This window comes from Sinocyclocheilus rhinocerous, unplaced genomic scaffold (assembly GCF_001515625.1).
Source record: "Sinocyclocheilus rhinocerous isolate Xijiao unplaced genomic scaffold, SAMN03320098_v1.1 scaffold295, whole genome shotgun sequence".
NCBI classification, from domain to species: Eukaryota; Metazoa; Chordata; class Actinopteri; order Cypriniformes; family Cyprinidae; genus Sinocyclocheilus; species Sinocyclocheilus rhinocerous.
Genome location: NW_015647035.1, coordinates 1868725 through 1883422, shown reverse-complemented (window position 1 = coordinate 1883422; position 14698 = coordinate 1868725). Strand labels below are relative to the sequence as shown.

Sequence of the window (14698 nt, the reverse complement as noted above, 5' to 3'; positions counted from 1 at the left end):
TCTTTTGAATAGGCGTAATACTTTGCCCCAGGGAGCATTGTAACTGCTTTTCATTGCATTGTTGGAAGAATGCATTAACATTTTCTTTCCAGTTGCACACACAGAGCTCTGCCAATTATATTACAAAGGATGAGATAAGTAATAACATATCTAAGTCTTCCTCTACTCATACAATGCTTTTTCACAAAGGTAATTGCTCTATTTTCATGCAAAACACCCATGTGGCCTGCGTGTTATTTTCATCATGTTGCGTCTTTGTCTGTAGGGCACAAGCAAAGCAGGACTGAGAGTAATTTTGAGCTCCTACGTTGCAGTTAACACTAAAATGCATTAAAGCAATAAAAATGATGTGAAGGTCCATATTTCCTCAGGCTGTGTTGCTGCGTGTCTGGACCCATTTGTCTCTTGGTCAGATCTATTAGTTTGGCTGCACGACACTCAACACAGCCAGTCTTCAAATCTTTCTGTGCAATTTGTGATGTGTAAAGGCATCATAACCAGCTCCATGAAAACAAGTTTTAAAATATTGTCTAGACTATTTCCTTTGATTAGACGCAACGTTAGCACACAAAAGTTGTGTATCATAAGTGAGGTCAAGAGTCAGGATTCTGAACTGCCAGAGAAATACTGCTGTTTGTTATCGTTTAATGTCTGGTATCAACTTCCCAAATAAATCTGTCAGAAATCACTTTAGACTTACACATTGAAATTTCAATTCTGCATATATCTGAGTGGATAGGGAGGCCATGGTACACAGACATCCTCTGAGTTCCATGCTGAAGTAAGAGGGGTGATCAGGGTCAAGGATACCATAGCAGGTAGAGGCTCCACCACCTCCCCATGTGAGGGAGACATGTGGATGATGCATGGAGGGCAGATACCATGTACTCACTTCAGGTCATTTGTCAAGCGCTCTGATGGAGAGCATAAAAAGCTGCAAAATGTAGCTTAAAAATATTTAATTTATAAATAATTTGACTCACTGACTGTTTTCAAACAGGTTCTGCACTGCCACTCAAAAGTTTGAGGTCTGTATGATTTTTTAATGTTTAGAAAGAAGAACCAAGCACTAAAGCTGCATTTTTTTTTACCAAAAACAATAAAAATAATAATAATAAAAAATAATAAAAACATAAGCATATACAATAAAAACAGCAATATTCTGAAATTTGATTACAATTTTACATTTTCATATACCATTTTAATATATTTTTTTATTATTGTAATAAATAATTTTTTTTCTGTCATGGGAAAGTTGAGTTTTCAGCAGCCATTACTTCAGTGTCACATGATTAATCAGAAATCATTCTAAAGAGTAATGTTATGAAATAATATTACAATTTAAAATAACAGTTTTTTTTAATAACATATTTTACACTGTCATTTATTCCTGTGACGCAAAGCTGAAATATTATTCAGTGTCTGCTCAAGAAAATGAACTTTCATCGCTTTGTGCACATGTTTTAACAACCTCACAAAGAGCATGGCATGTAATTTTATTATAATCAGAAGTGTGCTTAAAAAAGTGCTCCCAAGAATGACAATGTGCTTGAGTGCAAGGAACAGATTCAATGAGTTATTACATTCCTGTTTGAGAACGTCTACAGTTCACAGGATCATTCCGAAGCAAAGATTAATATATACACTGCACCCTCCAAAAACCTAAACACTACCATATAGTATACTTAGTATGCAGCTGCCAGTGTATTTTGCGATCAACTGACTGTACATTATACCGCTTATTACATGGCTACTCACCAAATAAATAAATACTAAGACATAAAATATTGATTTGAGTCATTATCTGATCATTTTACCTGTAGCCTATTTTCCGCTAAGAAAAAATAGTTCATTCTAATTTATGAAACAATCGACAACACAAGAAGACGAACAGTGCAACAATATTACAGATAATATTAATACTAAATTAGTCTAATAATACCAAAGTAGTGTAATTTATTCTAAATTAGTTTTTACTAGTGCTGTCAAACGATTAATCGCATCCAAAATAAAAGTTTTTGTTTACATTATATATGTATATTTACTGTGTAAATGTATTATGTATATATAAATACACACACATACAGTATGTATTTTGAAATTATTTACGTTTATACATTTATATATTCATATTCTTATATTTTATATTATATATAAATATATTTTATAAACATAACATATTTTTCTTAAATATATACATGCATTTATGTATTTATACATAATAAATATACACACATATATTATGTAAACAAAAACTTTAATTTTGGATGCGATTAATCGCGATTAATCGTTCGACAGCACTAGTTTTTACTACAATCGATAACTGACAAGCAAGGTGGCAGCAGTTGCGTTTGAATTAAACGAGAGAGCGAGTCACGCGATTTGATTTGAATAGTGTTTCTTGGCGTTAAAGACGCGTTAAAGAAATTCAATTGCTGTACAATGCTAGAACGGTAAATTGCACAATGGTAAAATCGCAGGATATCTCAAAATTTCCATAAATGCGTTCTACGTCACCCGGCCCCTCCGAATTCGGTCTTTCAAGGACCAGTATTTGCGATAATGCGCAAGTGCATTCCTTGCGTTCTTAGAACTGAAAAACAGCCATGAAAGTGAAGCAGTATATACAGAATTGCCAATCCAAAATCACGGATTTCACAGAGAGCCGCAAAAGCTAAATAGTAGATGGCGCGAGCAATACCACAAAACACAGGTTGAAATGTAGGTTGTTTGCATAAATATAAACAAAGAATTTCTAATGAGACAAAAATAAATAGTACATTTCAAATGATTACATTAAACTATCAATAAATTGTCCAACAGTACTATATTACATGTAGCATTACTAAAATACATTACATTTGTGCAATGTTCTTGAACTTCAGCAATTAACGTGACCTTGCAGAAGTTTGGTCAAGCAAAATAAAGACATGGAGACTCAGATCATTGCAAACACAAGCACATGCTCTCTACTACAAGCTCATTTTAGAAATCTCCTCAGCTATTTATCATCGACAGACATCCGAGCCATCACTGGGCTCTTTGCGAAAAAAACCCATTAAGTATTCTCAGAGAATGGTCTCATTTCCATAAAATATTCTTTGTCAAAACCCCAAAATGTGCAAATGAAACAGGCATTGAGATATGACAGCAAAGCCCCAAGAGCTGCCGTAAATGACCTCAATTAGGCACTTAAAGCAGAAGAAGGTGCCTCGCATTGCAGGCCCTTTGAATGACAAGCCGTCATGGAAGCCATTTTTCTTTGGGCCTATCTCACCTTGATGAGCACTTTGAATTTGTAAATCAATGAGGGAGAGAGAGCGTGTGTAAGCACCGAGCGATACTAGGAGCCTGACGTGTTCAATGAATGAATTGTTTGCCTGGGTCTCCATTACCACTCTCTCTGGGAGCCACGGCCGGGATTAATCTGTCAAAAGGGGACGATTTAGCATTGATGAATATGACATGTGACCATTGATGATGTTGATTTTATCTCTGGAGATTAGCAAGATTTACTTCAGATGGGTAATAACGTCATTTGCTTGATGCAGTGGATCTGTTTATGAGCTGATTAAATCGTGGAGCTCCTGCTTCATTTCATGCTATTTGGTTTATAGCTTCATTACTGCAATCACAAAAGCTGTGGTCATTTCCACCTCCTGTGTCAACATAAATCACTCTTGAAGATAGTTGTTATGTGTCGTAGCAGATCACCTTTTGGTGAAGAGATTTATATGAGCTATACAAAAAAAAAAAGTTTTGTACTTTCCAAGGTTAAATTAAAGCTGTTTTTAAATGCTCTAAACATTATGTAAAAGCTAGTAAGCCTATTGCTAAACTGTCAAACAAAAACATCCTCCTCATTTGAAAGATTGTAATGATAATCGCCCTTATCGCAGCTAAAAAGGATTTTGTCTCAATCCCATAATCCCATAAATCAAGCCACTCTCATGAGAGAAGGACATAATTGTCTTTGACTTATGTCTAGAAGTTTAGCATTTGCGTGGCACTCACATATTGACACAGCTGTTGCTCAAAGCATATAGGATTGCCATGTCAGACTACAGCGTGTCTGTTTATTTTATCACATGCCTAGTAATTACATTGGTGTCAGTAGTAATTTTGTGCTATTTAATAAAAGAGTGAGGTTCAAATCAGTGGTGGCAATCCAGGTGTCTTCTAAAGTCCAGCTTTCAGTGGTAAGTGGGCTTATAGCAGCTCCAGTAAAAGGGTAGATACAGAGCAGGAAGGCCTCGTGTGTCAGCATACCTTGGCACAGCCTCCTCAGCGTGGTCCATAAATCAGCCATGCATCTCTACCAATGCAATTAGTTTTTTAGCACCTCTGGCATTAAACCTAAGGTGCTGCTATACTCTGTACACGTGTTAATTATTAATCATGTTAAGTCCCAGCACACTGTAAAAAAAAACAAAAAAGATATTCTTTCAAAGTTGTAAATAAAACAAAGAATATTGTATTGGTTTTACAAGAAAATAATATTTCAGTCTTTCTACTCCAAATATCAAATTTAATTCAGTGTTAATTGCATTTCTTCTGAATTATTTGTGAAATTTACTAGTCATTTATTTGTAAAAAATAGTTTAAATCTAGTATTAATATTATTTTTTTACACACAGTACAATGAAAAAAAAAAATGTTGTGTTTGTTTTTGTCAGTGTGCTGTATGTGAAAAAATAATATCAATAGTAGTTTTAAAATTAATCGATTTTTTTGCCTTTCAAAATAAGTAATAAGCTCCTCTGACTCATCAGGCAGATATTTTCGAAGACTCTGTTTTACAACAAAGCTGTTATTCAGAATTCCTGTTCAGTGTTGGATTTGACTGAAGGAAAAACACATTGTCGAAAAACACAATAAAGCAAATCACACATCTGGCAATTCTTTTTTTAAATTTTTTTTTTATAGTTTATACCTGGGTTGTTTGAGGCCACATGCACAAGTAATGAAACCTTTATTATAGAGCGTACTTGTTAACCCTTTATTTTGTTTATAACCAGTTCTTATATAATTGACAAAGAAAAAAAAAAGAAGAAAACTTTGAATCTGATAATTTAGTGCAAAGTGTATTTTTGAGGACCTCTTGGTCTTATAGAGCCCTAAAAGAACACGATGGTTAACACTTTCAGTTTTATAAATGTCATGTGGCATGCTGTGTTGTTGATCTATGAAATGTTTCTTCTCAGAAATTAGGCTGTGGACTCAAATTCATCTTTATAACAAGCCGTTGTTGTCACAGGTTAATCTGGCATTCCAGTCATCCTATTTTCCAGATTGTGGTTGCCTGGCACCTTACATGAGACCACTGTGGAAGGTATTCACTTTATTTATCACCCTTATAAACATGCTCATTGCAGGGCTGATCAGTGGTGTAAGTCATGCTTTACTAGCAGGCAGTGGAGTTCTGTTCCTCTTTATACTCCTTAGCCACAGTGAACAGCAGTGGAAGAAGGCAAGCAGGGTAATTTATGCACACATGTGCCTGCTAGCTCCTCTGATGACAGGCCCGGGAGGAGGGGCACATGATGAATGGCTTTCCATCGGGGACCTCCTCACAGCCACCATGATGTGGGTAAAAATGGAAACTGCTCTCTTTCACCGTCATTACATCAGTTTAAAGCTTGTGTGGGCCTCCAGAACATAGTCTAGTTGCTCCGCGTCTATGACATTTCTGGGCGGGTGAAGTTTTCCATCTTTAATGAACTGCTTTTGGAGTGTAAATACATCATTAATTAATCTTGTGTCATTAGTTATTACTTTAGTTCATTTATTTATAGCCTATATTATTTAATATTCCATTCCGGGGTTAATTGTCATTTATCCCAAAATTAAAATAAATAAACACATACATAAATACTTTTTAAAGCATAAACAGTACATAAATAACCTATAGGATATTCAACTGCACTGAAATATTGTTACATTGTAATAACGGCGTGTAAGCTTAGTGCAGTTTGTTTCGCATAAGGCATGAAGAGTTAACGAAAAAAATACACCTAAAATGTCGTGAGACGATTTGTACTTTATATTTGATATTGCAGGGTATATTATTAAATTACATAGGCTATGTCTGTAGTGAAGACCCGAAATTAAGTAAATTGCTTTATTCGATACCTGCGTATATTGCAAAGTTGCCATTTCGTCAAAAATTATGATTTTTTTAAACAATATAAAAGCACTATTGCTAGAGGACATTAAACACGTTTTTTATTATTCGTCTCGCAAACAAAATATCAAGTTAGCCTGTATTATTTTCTGTCCTTATGCGTTATCCCAGACCTGGACCTGACGGCTTCATTATTTTTTGGGGGAGTTTTTATTTTTGCATTATTACTAAATGCATTCGATAATGTTTTTTTCTTGTTTTTCCGTTTTGGTTACACGGTTTTTAAACAAATTATAATCGTTAATAGAAATGTATAGTTTCATAAATTGTTTCCTGTTTAAATGTGTACGCAAAAAAAGAGGAATTTTTTTTAGAAAATAATTTGGTGAGCACACATATAAAAAAAACAGATCCATAGGCCTAAATAAAACAACACAATATAACACAAATCCTGCTTTGTTTTTTTTTCTTAGCTGGAAACCGTAGTGTTTCATTTAATGACAGGTATGATTTACAAGTCTAGTCTAATGACAATGTTTGTGTTTGCTCACTGAATGAAAATGTTGCTGACAGTGTTAGATTATAGTCTACTCTGAAAAAAGTGTGTACTTATACTTTGCATGTGTATCTGTAAAAATCTCGACAAGCTGATAATGAAAAATATTTTTTCGTTAAGTCACTTAAAACAGATTTAAAACTGATATTGGGTGATCTATAGCAAATAGGTTAACACAAGTGTGTACAATAATATAACACTTAAAATATGGGTCATTCGTGATTTTTTTTAAACGTTGTATCTGTTTCCAATAATATTTATATAAACAAAGCACTCTCAATATTGTCTAGGCTATAGTCTGGTATAGCGTTTCTCGAACATGTCATTGTCCACAATAAGCCATTGACGACAGCAGTTATAACTTACTGCAAACGAGCCTATATCATTACAAAATACAATCTTGTTCAACAACACCACAACAAATGCACGCTCAAAATTCAATAGAGCCGTTTATATTCTTAAGTGAACATAAATATTCGATATATGGTGAGATGATGGACTGACAATATGGTAGTGTTACGAAACTGAATTATAAAGCAAACACCGGTTGTGTCAATCACATGAAGGTTAGGCTATGCTAAAAAACATTTCGTCTCTTTAAAAATTTGAAAAAAGACGACACGTGCCATTAATTAATTTAACGCCGTACCGTAAGATGAAATAAAGTGGCAATTCATACATTTCTTTTTGTATTTATAAATAAACACTTTTCAAAATTAATTCATAAGTAATAAAACTTAATTAAATTCATAAGTAATAAAACTAGCCAGAAATTATTTCAAACGTGTTTTGGCGTTACTGATTAAAATCGTTATACCAAGCTTTCAATAGGCCTATAGGCTGTCTGCTGGATCAACCATTAAAAAAAATAAAAAATAAACAATAATAATAATAATAATAATGATAGAATCTCTCAGACACCGACGAATGCATTCATAATTTAAACTCGTATTCGCAGTTAAATCATTTAGCAGAATTGTAAAACCTGAAAAAGGCTGCAACCGTGGAAATTACATGGTTTGTATTTAAAACGGCAAAATCAATATCCTTAAATGACAGAATTTAGTTTGAGTTCAGTTTTGGTGATGTGAAGTTAATGAATACTGAAGACAGAAATATGGAACAGAATTGTTTCTTATTTTCCAGAATACATACAAAAAATACCAATTCTCTCTCCGTGGTGTACACCTGAAAAATAACGGCAATTTCAAATCATGTGGACAATGTGGGATTTAAGAAACAAACATGCATGTAAATTATCTTCTTTTCAATGAGACATTAAATAATAAAGAACAATACAATCATAGCAATTCCAAATCAACATCCAACTGAAGACCCCTATTTTATTAGTACTCTAACATGTGTTTCACGTTATCTACAGATGTCAATTCAAATGTAATGCACTTTTGAGTTGCTCAAATATTTTCATTTGTATTATCGTCCGCTTTAAGCTGACATAAATAAATACAGTGAGTCCACGGATCCAGTCCTTCAGTGGCGCGATGATATAAAAGTCTTTATATTTCAATCTTTATAATCTATAAATTTGGACAAAGTCTGATTTCTTTTTACTGGTATCCAAGCGCTGCTGCTGTGGTGAGTCTTTGACCATACAGTGCATAGGGAGAGTAATAAGGACCGGTGGCTGCAGGTAACGGAACCGGTGCGCCGGGAGTAGGCAACGGACTCTTTGAATACGGGTGATAGCGGCTGCTTAGTCCTAACGCGTGATGCGGGCTCCTAAGTGCCAGTGTCCCGGGGCTCCCAGGGGCTCCTGAGGGCGGCATGTGCATATGGCACGCCATAGCTGCGGCGGCAGCACTAGCTAACGATGATGAACTGGGATAACCCGACATCAACTTGTCGGTCCCGGTGAACGCGGTGTGCGTCCTCAGGTGGTTAAGAAGTTCTTCGGAGGACGAGAAACGCTTGTCACAAGGTCCATTAGCTGACACCCAGTTACACACATGCGGTAGAGGGTCGTTGGGCAGCACGAAGCCATAGGGATACAAAGGGTGTCCACCAAAAGATGGCGGCGAGGAGTGAACACCGTGCAAAGGGTGTGTCGGGTACATGAGTGGATATCCGGACTTCAAAGCAGCCGCGGCCGCCGAGTCGTGTGTGCAGGAAGCTCCGGCTGCACCTGCTAAGTGGCTGGCACAGTGGTAACTCAAGCAATAAGGGTCCCTACAAAGGCTAGCAGACATTATAGATGGAGGGGATGCCCCGGCTAGGGGGCTTGAGCCAGCTTTACTGCAGCCCAGCGAGCTGGCAAACTGTGCATTGACCAGACTTCCACCGTGGGGCAGAAAGTGTTGAGGGTAGCCAGCGTAGGCCCCTGCTAAACTTCCAGGGTACGTCATGCCAGCCGGGGGTAGAGGAAAAACAGTCTGTCCGGGTTTGTACGGAGAAACGGGGGCTATCAGTCCTGACCCCAGGACAGAGGCTGAGGAAGAAGAGGTGACACACGAGGACTCCGACGTCGCTGCTTTGGATCCTGATGTGGTTTCCTGGTGCTGGTTGACTTCCACGTTAATTCCCGCACAGCTCACGCTTATTCGGCTGTGGCTTACGCTGGTCGGTGCAGATCCATCTGAGGTGCAGTTTTTATTACAATCAGACTCTTTCTTTTCATCTCTCTCTCCCTTCCCATCTGACGGCATCGGGGAAGCCGAAGTGCTGGAATTCGGGCTGCCAGTTCTGGGAGTGAACGGCTGGCAGGTGGCGCTAGGCACACGGAAACCAGACTTCTCTCCGTTAGACACCCCAGAAGACGAGTCCTTCTTATCCGCTGGCTTTGAGTACGGCTTGAAGCTGGATTTGTCTTCCACACCGATGTCACTCAGTTTTAAAGGACCAGATTTCGACTCTTTCTCGTTAGATCCGTTTGATGTTACCGAGGAGTGTTTGGAGGAGGGTGGAGGGTCCGGTTTACCGATCTGAGAGCATGTTTGCGCAAGAAGAGCCAGAGGACTTTTCTTGGCATCGAGCTGCGAGGATAGATAAAAATAAAAGATTAAGACACATCAATTGTGTGCAAGCGTAATCATTGCAACGTATTTGTCAAAGTACACAACAAATAAACTTCATCAAACGACTCGTCGCTTCTATTTGAACGTTTTAAGAGATTCGAGAATATGCGCATCGCGCAAAACGGGCTGAAATGGTAAATATCCTATGCCAAAGGCGCGTTTATTATGTTAGCTGAATTAAAGAGAAAAACTGGTCAAATTAAAATACTATGTTAGCTATAAGATTTTATTAATTTGATCCTCTCTGCTCCGCTACGTCCAATCCCAGATTCCGTCCCGTCATTTCTCCGGAAAAAAGAGAGTGCGGACAAAATACTTGGAACAGCTTAAAAAAACCCATCGAATTCGCATCTTACCTCAATCGGACTGATCGGGGTGGATGGCAATGGCTGAAGATATTCAGGGTGTAAAATGTGTCCTGTGCGTGCAGTAAGCATTTTCAAAATCTTTATGGGAAGTCGGTTAGCTTGCCGTAAAGGGTCCGAAGGAGGGACGTAACGGAGAAAAGGCTTGCTGACGACCGCGGAGTTATTCCGAGAGCTGCTGCTGCTTTCCCAGACTAGATCAGTATCACTATTTCTTGAAGCAGAAGCAGAGGGCGATGTGATCATGACCCAATTCTCATGTATTTTGTTGGTATTTCATCTATCAGATTCATAAATAAAAAACTACGCTGTAATCTTCTTTCAAATAGCAGAAATAAAGATAAATAGTATAATCCGTCTGGAGCAAAGCGTGAGGCTATCGCAGATCCGGAGCCGCATGTGACACCACAGGCATAGCGCGCGCTCTGTCTCTTCCCGTAGGTCCGCGCGCTTGTCTTCCCAAACCAAGAACTAGTAGAAATTTTCACTTCAAAAGCAGCTGAATTAGTCCGAGATTAAAGCCCTTGCCGCCTTCCAATCAAATGGGACCCCGAGGTGATTGGAGGGTCAAGGGGATGTGACGTTCCTCCTTCTGTAAGCGCCTCTATTTTGACAACTTGGGGGAGGAGATTTTGCTCAATATGTAGGTTGTCGTACACGCCGCTGCCTGTGTCAAATTTTTTTATTTAAAATGCTCGTTATTCATTTTCACGAGCAGATTGCCTTGGAGTTGCCATCTTTTTAAAATATAAACTAAGTGTGAAAAAAATAATTCCCTCTCATAGCTTTATTCTTCGACTGATTTGTAGTTTTATAAGAGTAAGCCTCGCTTTTTATTGATAATAATTAACACCACCAACAAAAACAGAAATAAAACATTAAAGTTTTTGGGATTCTATTTTTTTTATTATACACCCCTTTGTATGAGGGACTACATTTTATTAACCATCTAGCCTTTTGATTTAATACTTTTTTCTTTTTTGTATAAAATGAAATTTAGTCTTCTTCCAAGATGCTGTGTGCGTTTAGTCTTTTTTTTTTACTGTAATGCAAGTGGGCTGAAAACATCAAACCAGAAACATAAGATTAACTTGTAGTGTTTGAATTCCCCAATCAGACAAGCGTTGACAAGAGCAGACCAATGCAGTGATAGAGGGATGTGAATGTCACATGTTTTCAATATAATATACACCGCCCTTCTATTTCTATCCCACCCCTCCGTCAACTGTCAATTCTACTCGACCGCAATCAATCAGTTATTTGTCAGTTGCCGTCAATCCTTTTCTTACTTCATGTCAGCTTTTGAAGCTGATTATTTGCCGCGAGTGACGGAGAAAAGGGCAAAAGAAGCATCCTGGAGAAGAGTCACTTAATTTGAGGGGCATGTTCCTCTGCTTTATTCAGTTTGGAAAGGTTTTTCTTTAAAACCTGCGGTAAGACAAGAACCTATTCCCCGTGTTTAGCCTATTTTCAATCGAGGCAGAAACAGAAAATCAACCACTGGTCATTTATCCTATAGAATACAGCTGCTAAGTAAAACAACCCAGTTTTTTAAACTTCTAAAGTACTTTTGACGACGTTTTTGGCCGAATTAAATATAAAAAAATTAATATGACATAGAATTATTTTACTTCTAAAAAGTTCTAAAATAACACGGGGCAAGTAATGTTTTATTTATGTATTTATTATTATTTTTTGCTTACTGTATCGGCTATAAAACTTGTAAGCTTTCCCCCCCCAAAAAATTAACCAAGCAATTGCATGCTGTAACTACCTGTTGTCATATTTTACGTTCATTATTATTTGTTTAATTCGTTTTTAATTTTGTTTTAACTTATTTTCTTCTGCGAGTGCATACTGAATGAAAAAGAAACAGATTTTCTGACTGCACGAGCAGTAAGACCTGTTTTAAACATGCTGAGACTAAGTTTCAGACAGGTGTAGGCTACATGATAGCTACTTCAAATGATATTATCCTTGTCTCACATGCAGTTTCAGGTTTTTCCGGATACATGTTTTGCACAAATGTGAACTGGTATCAGATTGCCTCAGGCAAAAACCAACAAAACTTGAACTTACTTGGAATGTTAAAAGAAACGAGAATATAATAGGCCTAATAATAATTATAATAATAATAAAAGTCCAGACAGTTTTTTTTCATTCATGTCAACTAAATTTTATTGTGTAAATAAAATTATTAATTTTATTTGACAATACCAAAAGACATAAAAGAAAGAGAAATGGACTGTCAGACCTTTGAGAAAGGAAGTTTAAAATGCCTTGAACTATTCACCGCTGAGACGGCTAATCAGTATTGAGGCTCCGGGGCAATCGGGCAGCTTTTCAATGCGCTTTGCCTTTCATCTCTCACTGGATGGAGGCGCTCAATTAAAAGCCTATCAGTTTGTAAGTAAATCAACGCCTATCAAAGTTGTCACATCAAACAAAACGATTATTATTGCAACCCGCCTCCACCATTAATCTCTTTCTGCGGTAATCCGCTTGACAGGTCATCTAGGAGAGCAAGAAAACCTGGAGTGGACAGTCATCAGCGTGAAAGAAATAAATGTACATTTTGTTGGAGTATGTCAGACACATTGAAACAGATAACGCTGATCTATGACAAACAATAAACTTTGCTGGTTTACCCTAATCCTAAAACGCGGTTTTAATCTCTATACAAACATCTCACCCCTCTTCCTCATAAAAATAACATTGCTCAAATTTTCTAAGTGCATCTAACTTTTAAAATTATACATAAATAATTTTGTTGTAAAAGCCTATAAACGTATAAACGTGTGAGCTAATTATTAATCCTATCTCACTCTCTCACACACACGCTCTCTCTCTCTCTCTCCAGAAATCAGTATTTACTGATTGCATTTCAGCATTTGGCTTTTTTATCGTAGTTTACGTGTTCTAATATTTAGAAAGTTAGAATTATTTAGCCATATAACACACAGGCCTTGTTAGAAGACATGCACATAGTTTGGTTACAGTTTTGAAAACCCTTGAATGTCGAGTCGAAACAAATAGAAAAAAGATATATATATAATTGAGCAGCCTTTTTCAGTCTTGATTTGTACATTAACATTACATATTTGTATACGTTTTTGAAAGTGCAAATACTGGGAAGACTGCTGTACACAGATTCAAACAGACACTAGTGTTGATATCGGCCATTTTAAACAAGCTTAACACAGAGTCTTTCTTCAGTATGTAAAGATGTGTGACTGTTTTCTGCACAAGCTGTCAGCGCGTGACACTGCGTGAGTTATTAGGGCAGAGAAGGGTAACCATAAATTTCCAGCATCGGGCAACAATTTTCTCTTTATTGTCTGCATGACGAATGAGTTTCTGAACCAGATACCAAGCACTCGGTATTACCCTTAAATGGGAACATATTTTGGGGGGGAGGGAATAATTCATATTATTTAAATGCAAATGTATTTTCATGCATTTCATATCGTCATGTTTATGCATGACTAAATATCGTCATTTACAGAGCTGCCTAAAGCAGCCGAAAACACTTGTGCAAAACATTTTCTGTAGTCAAAGTTGAGGACATTATGATTTATCAAAATAAACCATAACACCTTTCACATTGATTTCCCCCCCAAGTTACAAATAAATCTGAAAGGGTTGTAGACATTAAGTGATAGGCTAGGTAAAGCAGCTTAGTAACACAAAATCAGTTCCAATAAAAAAAAAAAAAACACAGTATTTATTATATTTTTAGTGTTTAGAAAAACTCTCACATAAGTAGGCTACAATGCTGAAATTCAACCAACTCAAATTCTTTAAAAATGAAAACGGCTTATTTTGCGTAACGTTAGGCTATACAGCGTCTTAGTCCGCTTCCTTTCTTTCGAAACATCTATAAAAATAATCATAATCAAGAAAAAAGGGTTCTTCCTTCACAAGCATTACAAAGCATTTCCTATCATTAAGTTTGGTAAAAAGAGAACACAATGAACCACTTTACCTGAAATTACACACACGCGCTCCGATGTGTTACGACAGGTATGAACATTTACAGGCACAATCCTTTCATTTCCTATAAAGATGATCATTTAAACAGATTTCCAATGATGTCCTATGAAGCACATTTTAGCAGCCTAACTAAGTAAATGCATTATTCTAGTGTCCGTGCGCTGCCGCCATCATAAGATCCTGCTCGTCTCCAAAAGACTGCGCGCGCGATCCAAAACTTCCGCCTGTGGGAGGATCCGATGTGACGTCATGGCGCTCCCAACCAAAGCTTTTGTGCTTCTCTCTTTCTGCGTGTCCTGTCATATAAGGACAACAATAAAGCTTTAATGTGTTATTTTAACTTAAGCGATTATATGAACACACGAATAGGACAGTTAAATATGATTAGCGAAATTATAATACAGTGAAATATGACTTCTGAGTTATTATACGTTGTGTAACACTTTTAACACATACTTTGCAAACTTACCCCGACATCCAGTGACTAAAACTGTTACTTTTTCAAACGAAAGCTGTCTGGATTGCTAGCAGGAATACTACTCACTCACCATTATTTTTATGGCAACATAAGCAGCTGAAACAGATTTGAGCAATTGAACGCTGGCGCGTGCTTCCGTCCTAGATCAGC

General features: G+C 37.0%; 1 protein-coding gene across 2 annotated transcripts; it reads right to left on the bottom strand.

The window, feature by feature from the left end:
- Window positions 1-7818: 7818 nt before the first annotated feature.
- On the bottom strand, window positions 7819-14620 carry znf503 (zinc finger protein 503). Of its 2 annotated transcripts, XR_001636360.1 has the most exons (3): window positions 14540-14620; window positions 14063-14366; window positions 9596-9670 (listed from the first exon to the last, which is right to left on the bottom strand). XR_001636360.1 is itself a non-coding variant. In XM_016512676.1 (2 exons), exons 1-2 carry the CDS (start codon window positions 10321-10323, stop codon window positions 8249-8251), a joined length of 1677 nt encoding a protein of 558 aa, XP_016368162.1. In that variant the 5' UTR covers window positions 10324-10731; the 3' UTR covers window positions 7819-8248. The 2 variants fall into 2 exon arrangements, 1 of the variants encoding a protein (XP_016368162.1); XM_016512676.1 differs by lacking the exons at window positions 14063-14366; window positions 14540-14620 and adding an exon at window positions 10069-10731 and having other exon boundaries at window positions 7819-9670.
- Between the last annotated feature and the right edge of the window lie 78 nt (window positions 14621-14698).

Coding starts and splice junctions, on each gene's coding strand:
- znf503 (XM_016512676.1), bottom strand. CDS start 10,323: ATGATCACATCGCCCTCTGCTTCTGCTTCAAGAAATAGTGATACTGAT. Junction 9,671..10,068: donor CCCCGATCAGTCCGATTGAG/GTAAGATGCGAA, acceptor CTATCCTCGCAG/CTCGATGCCAAGAAAAGTCC.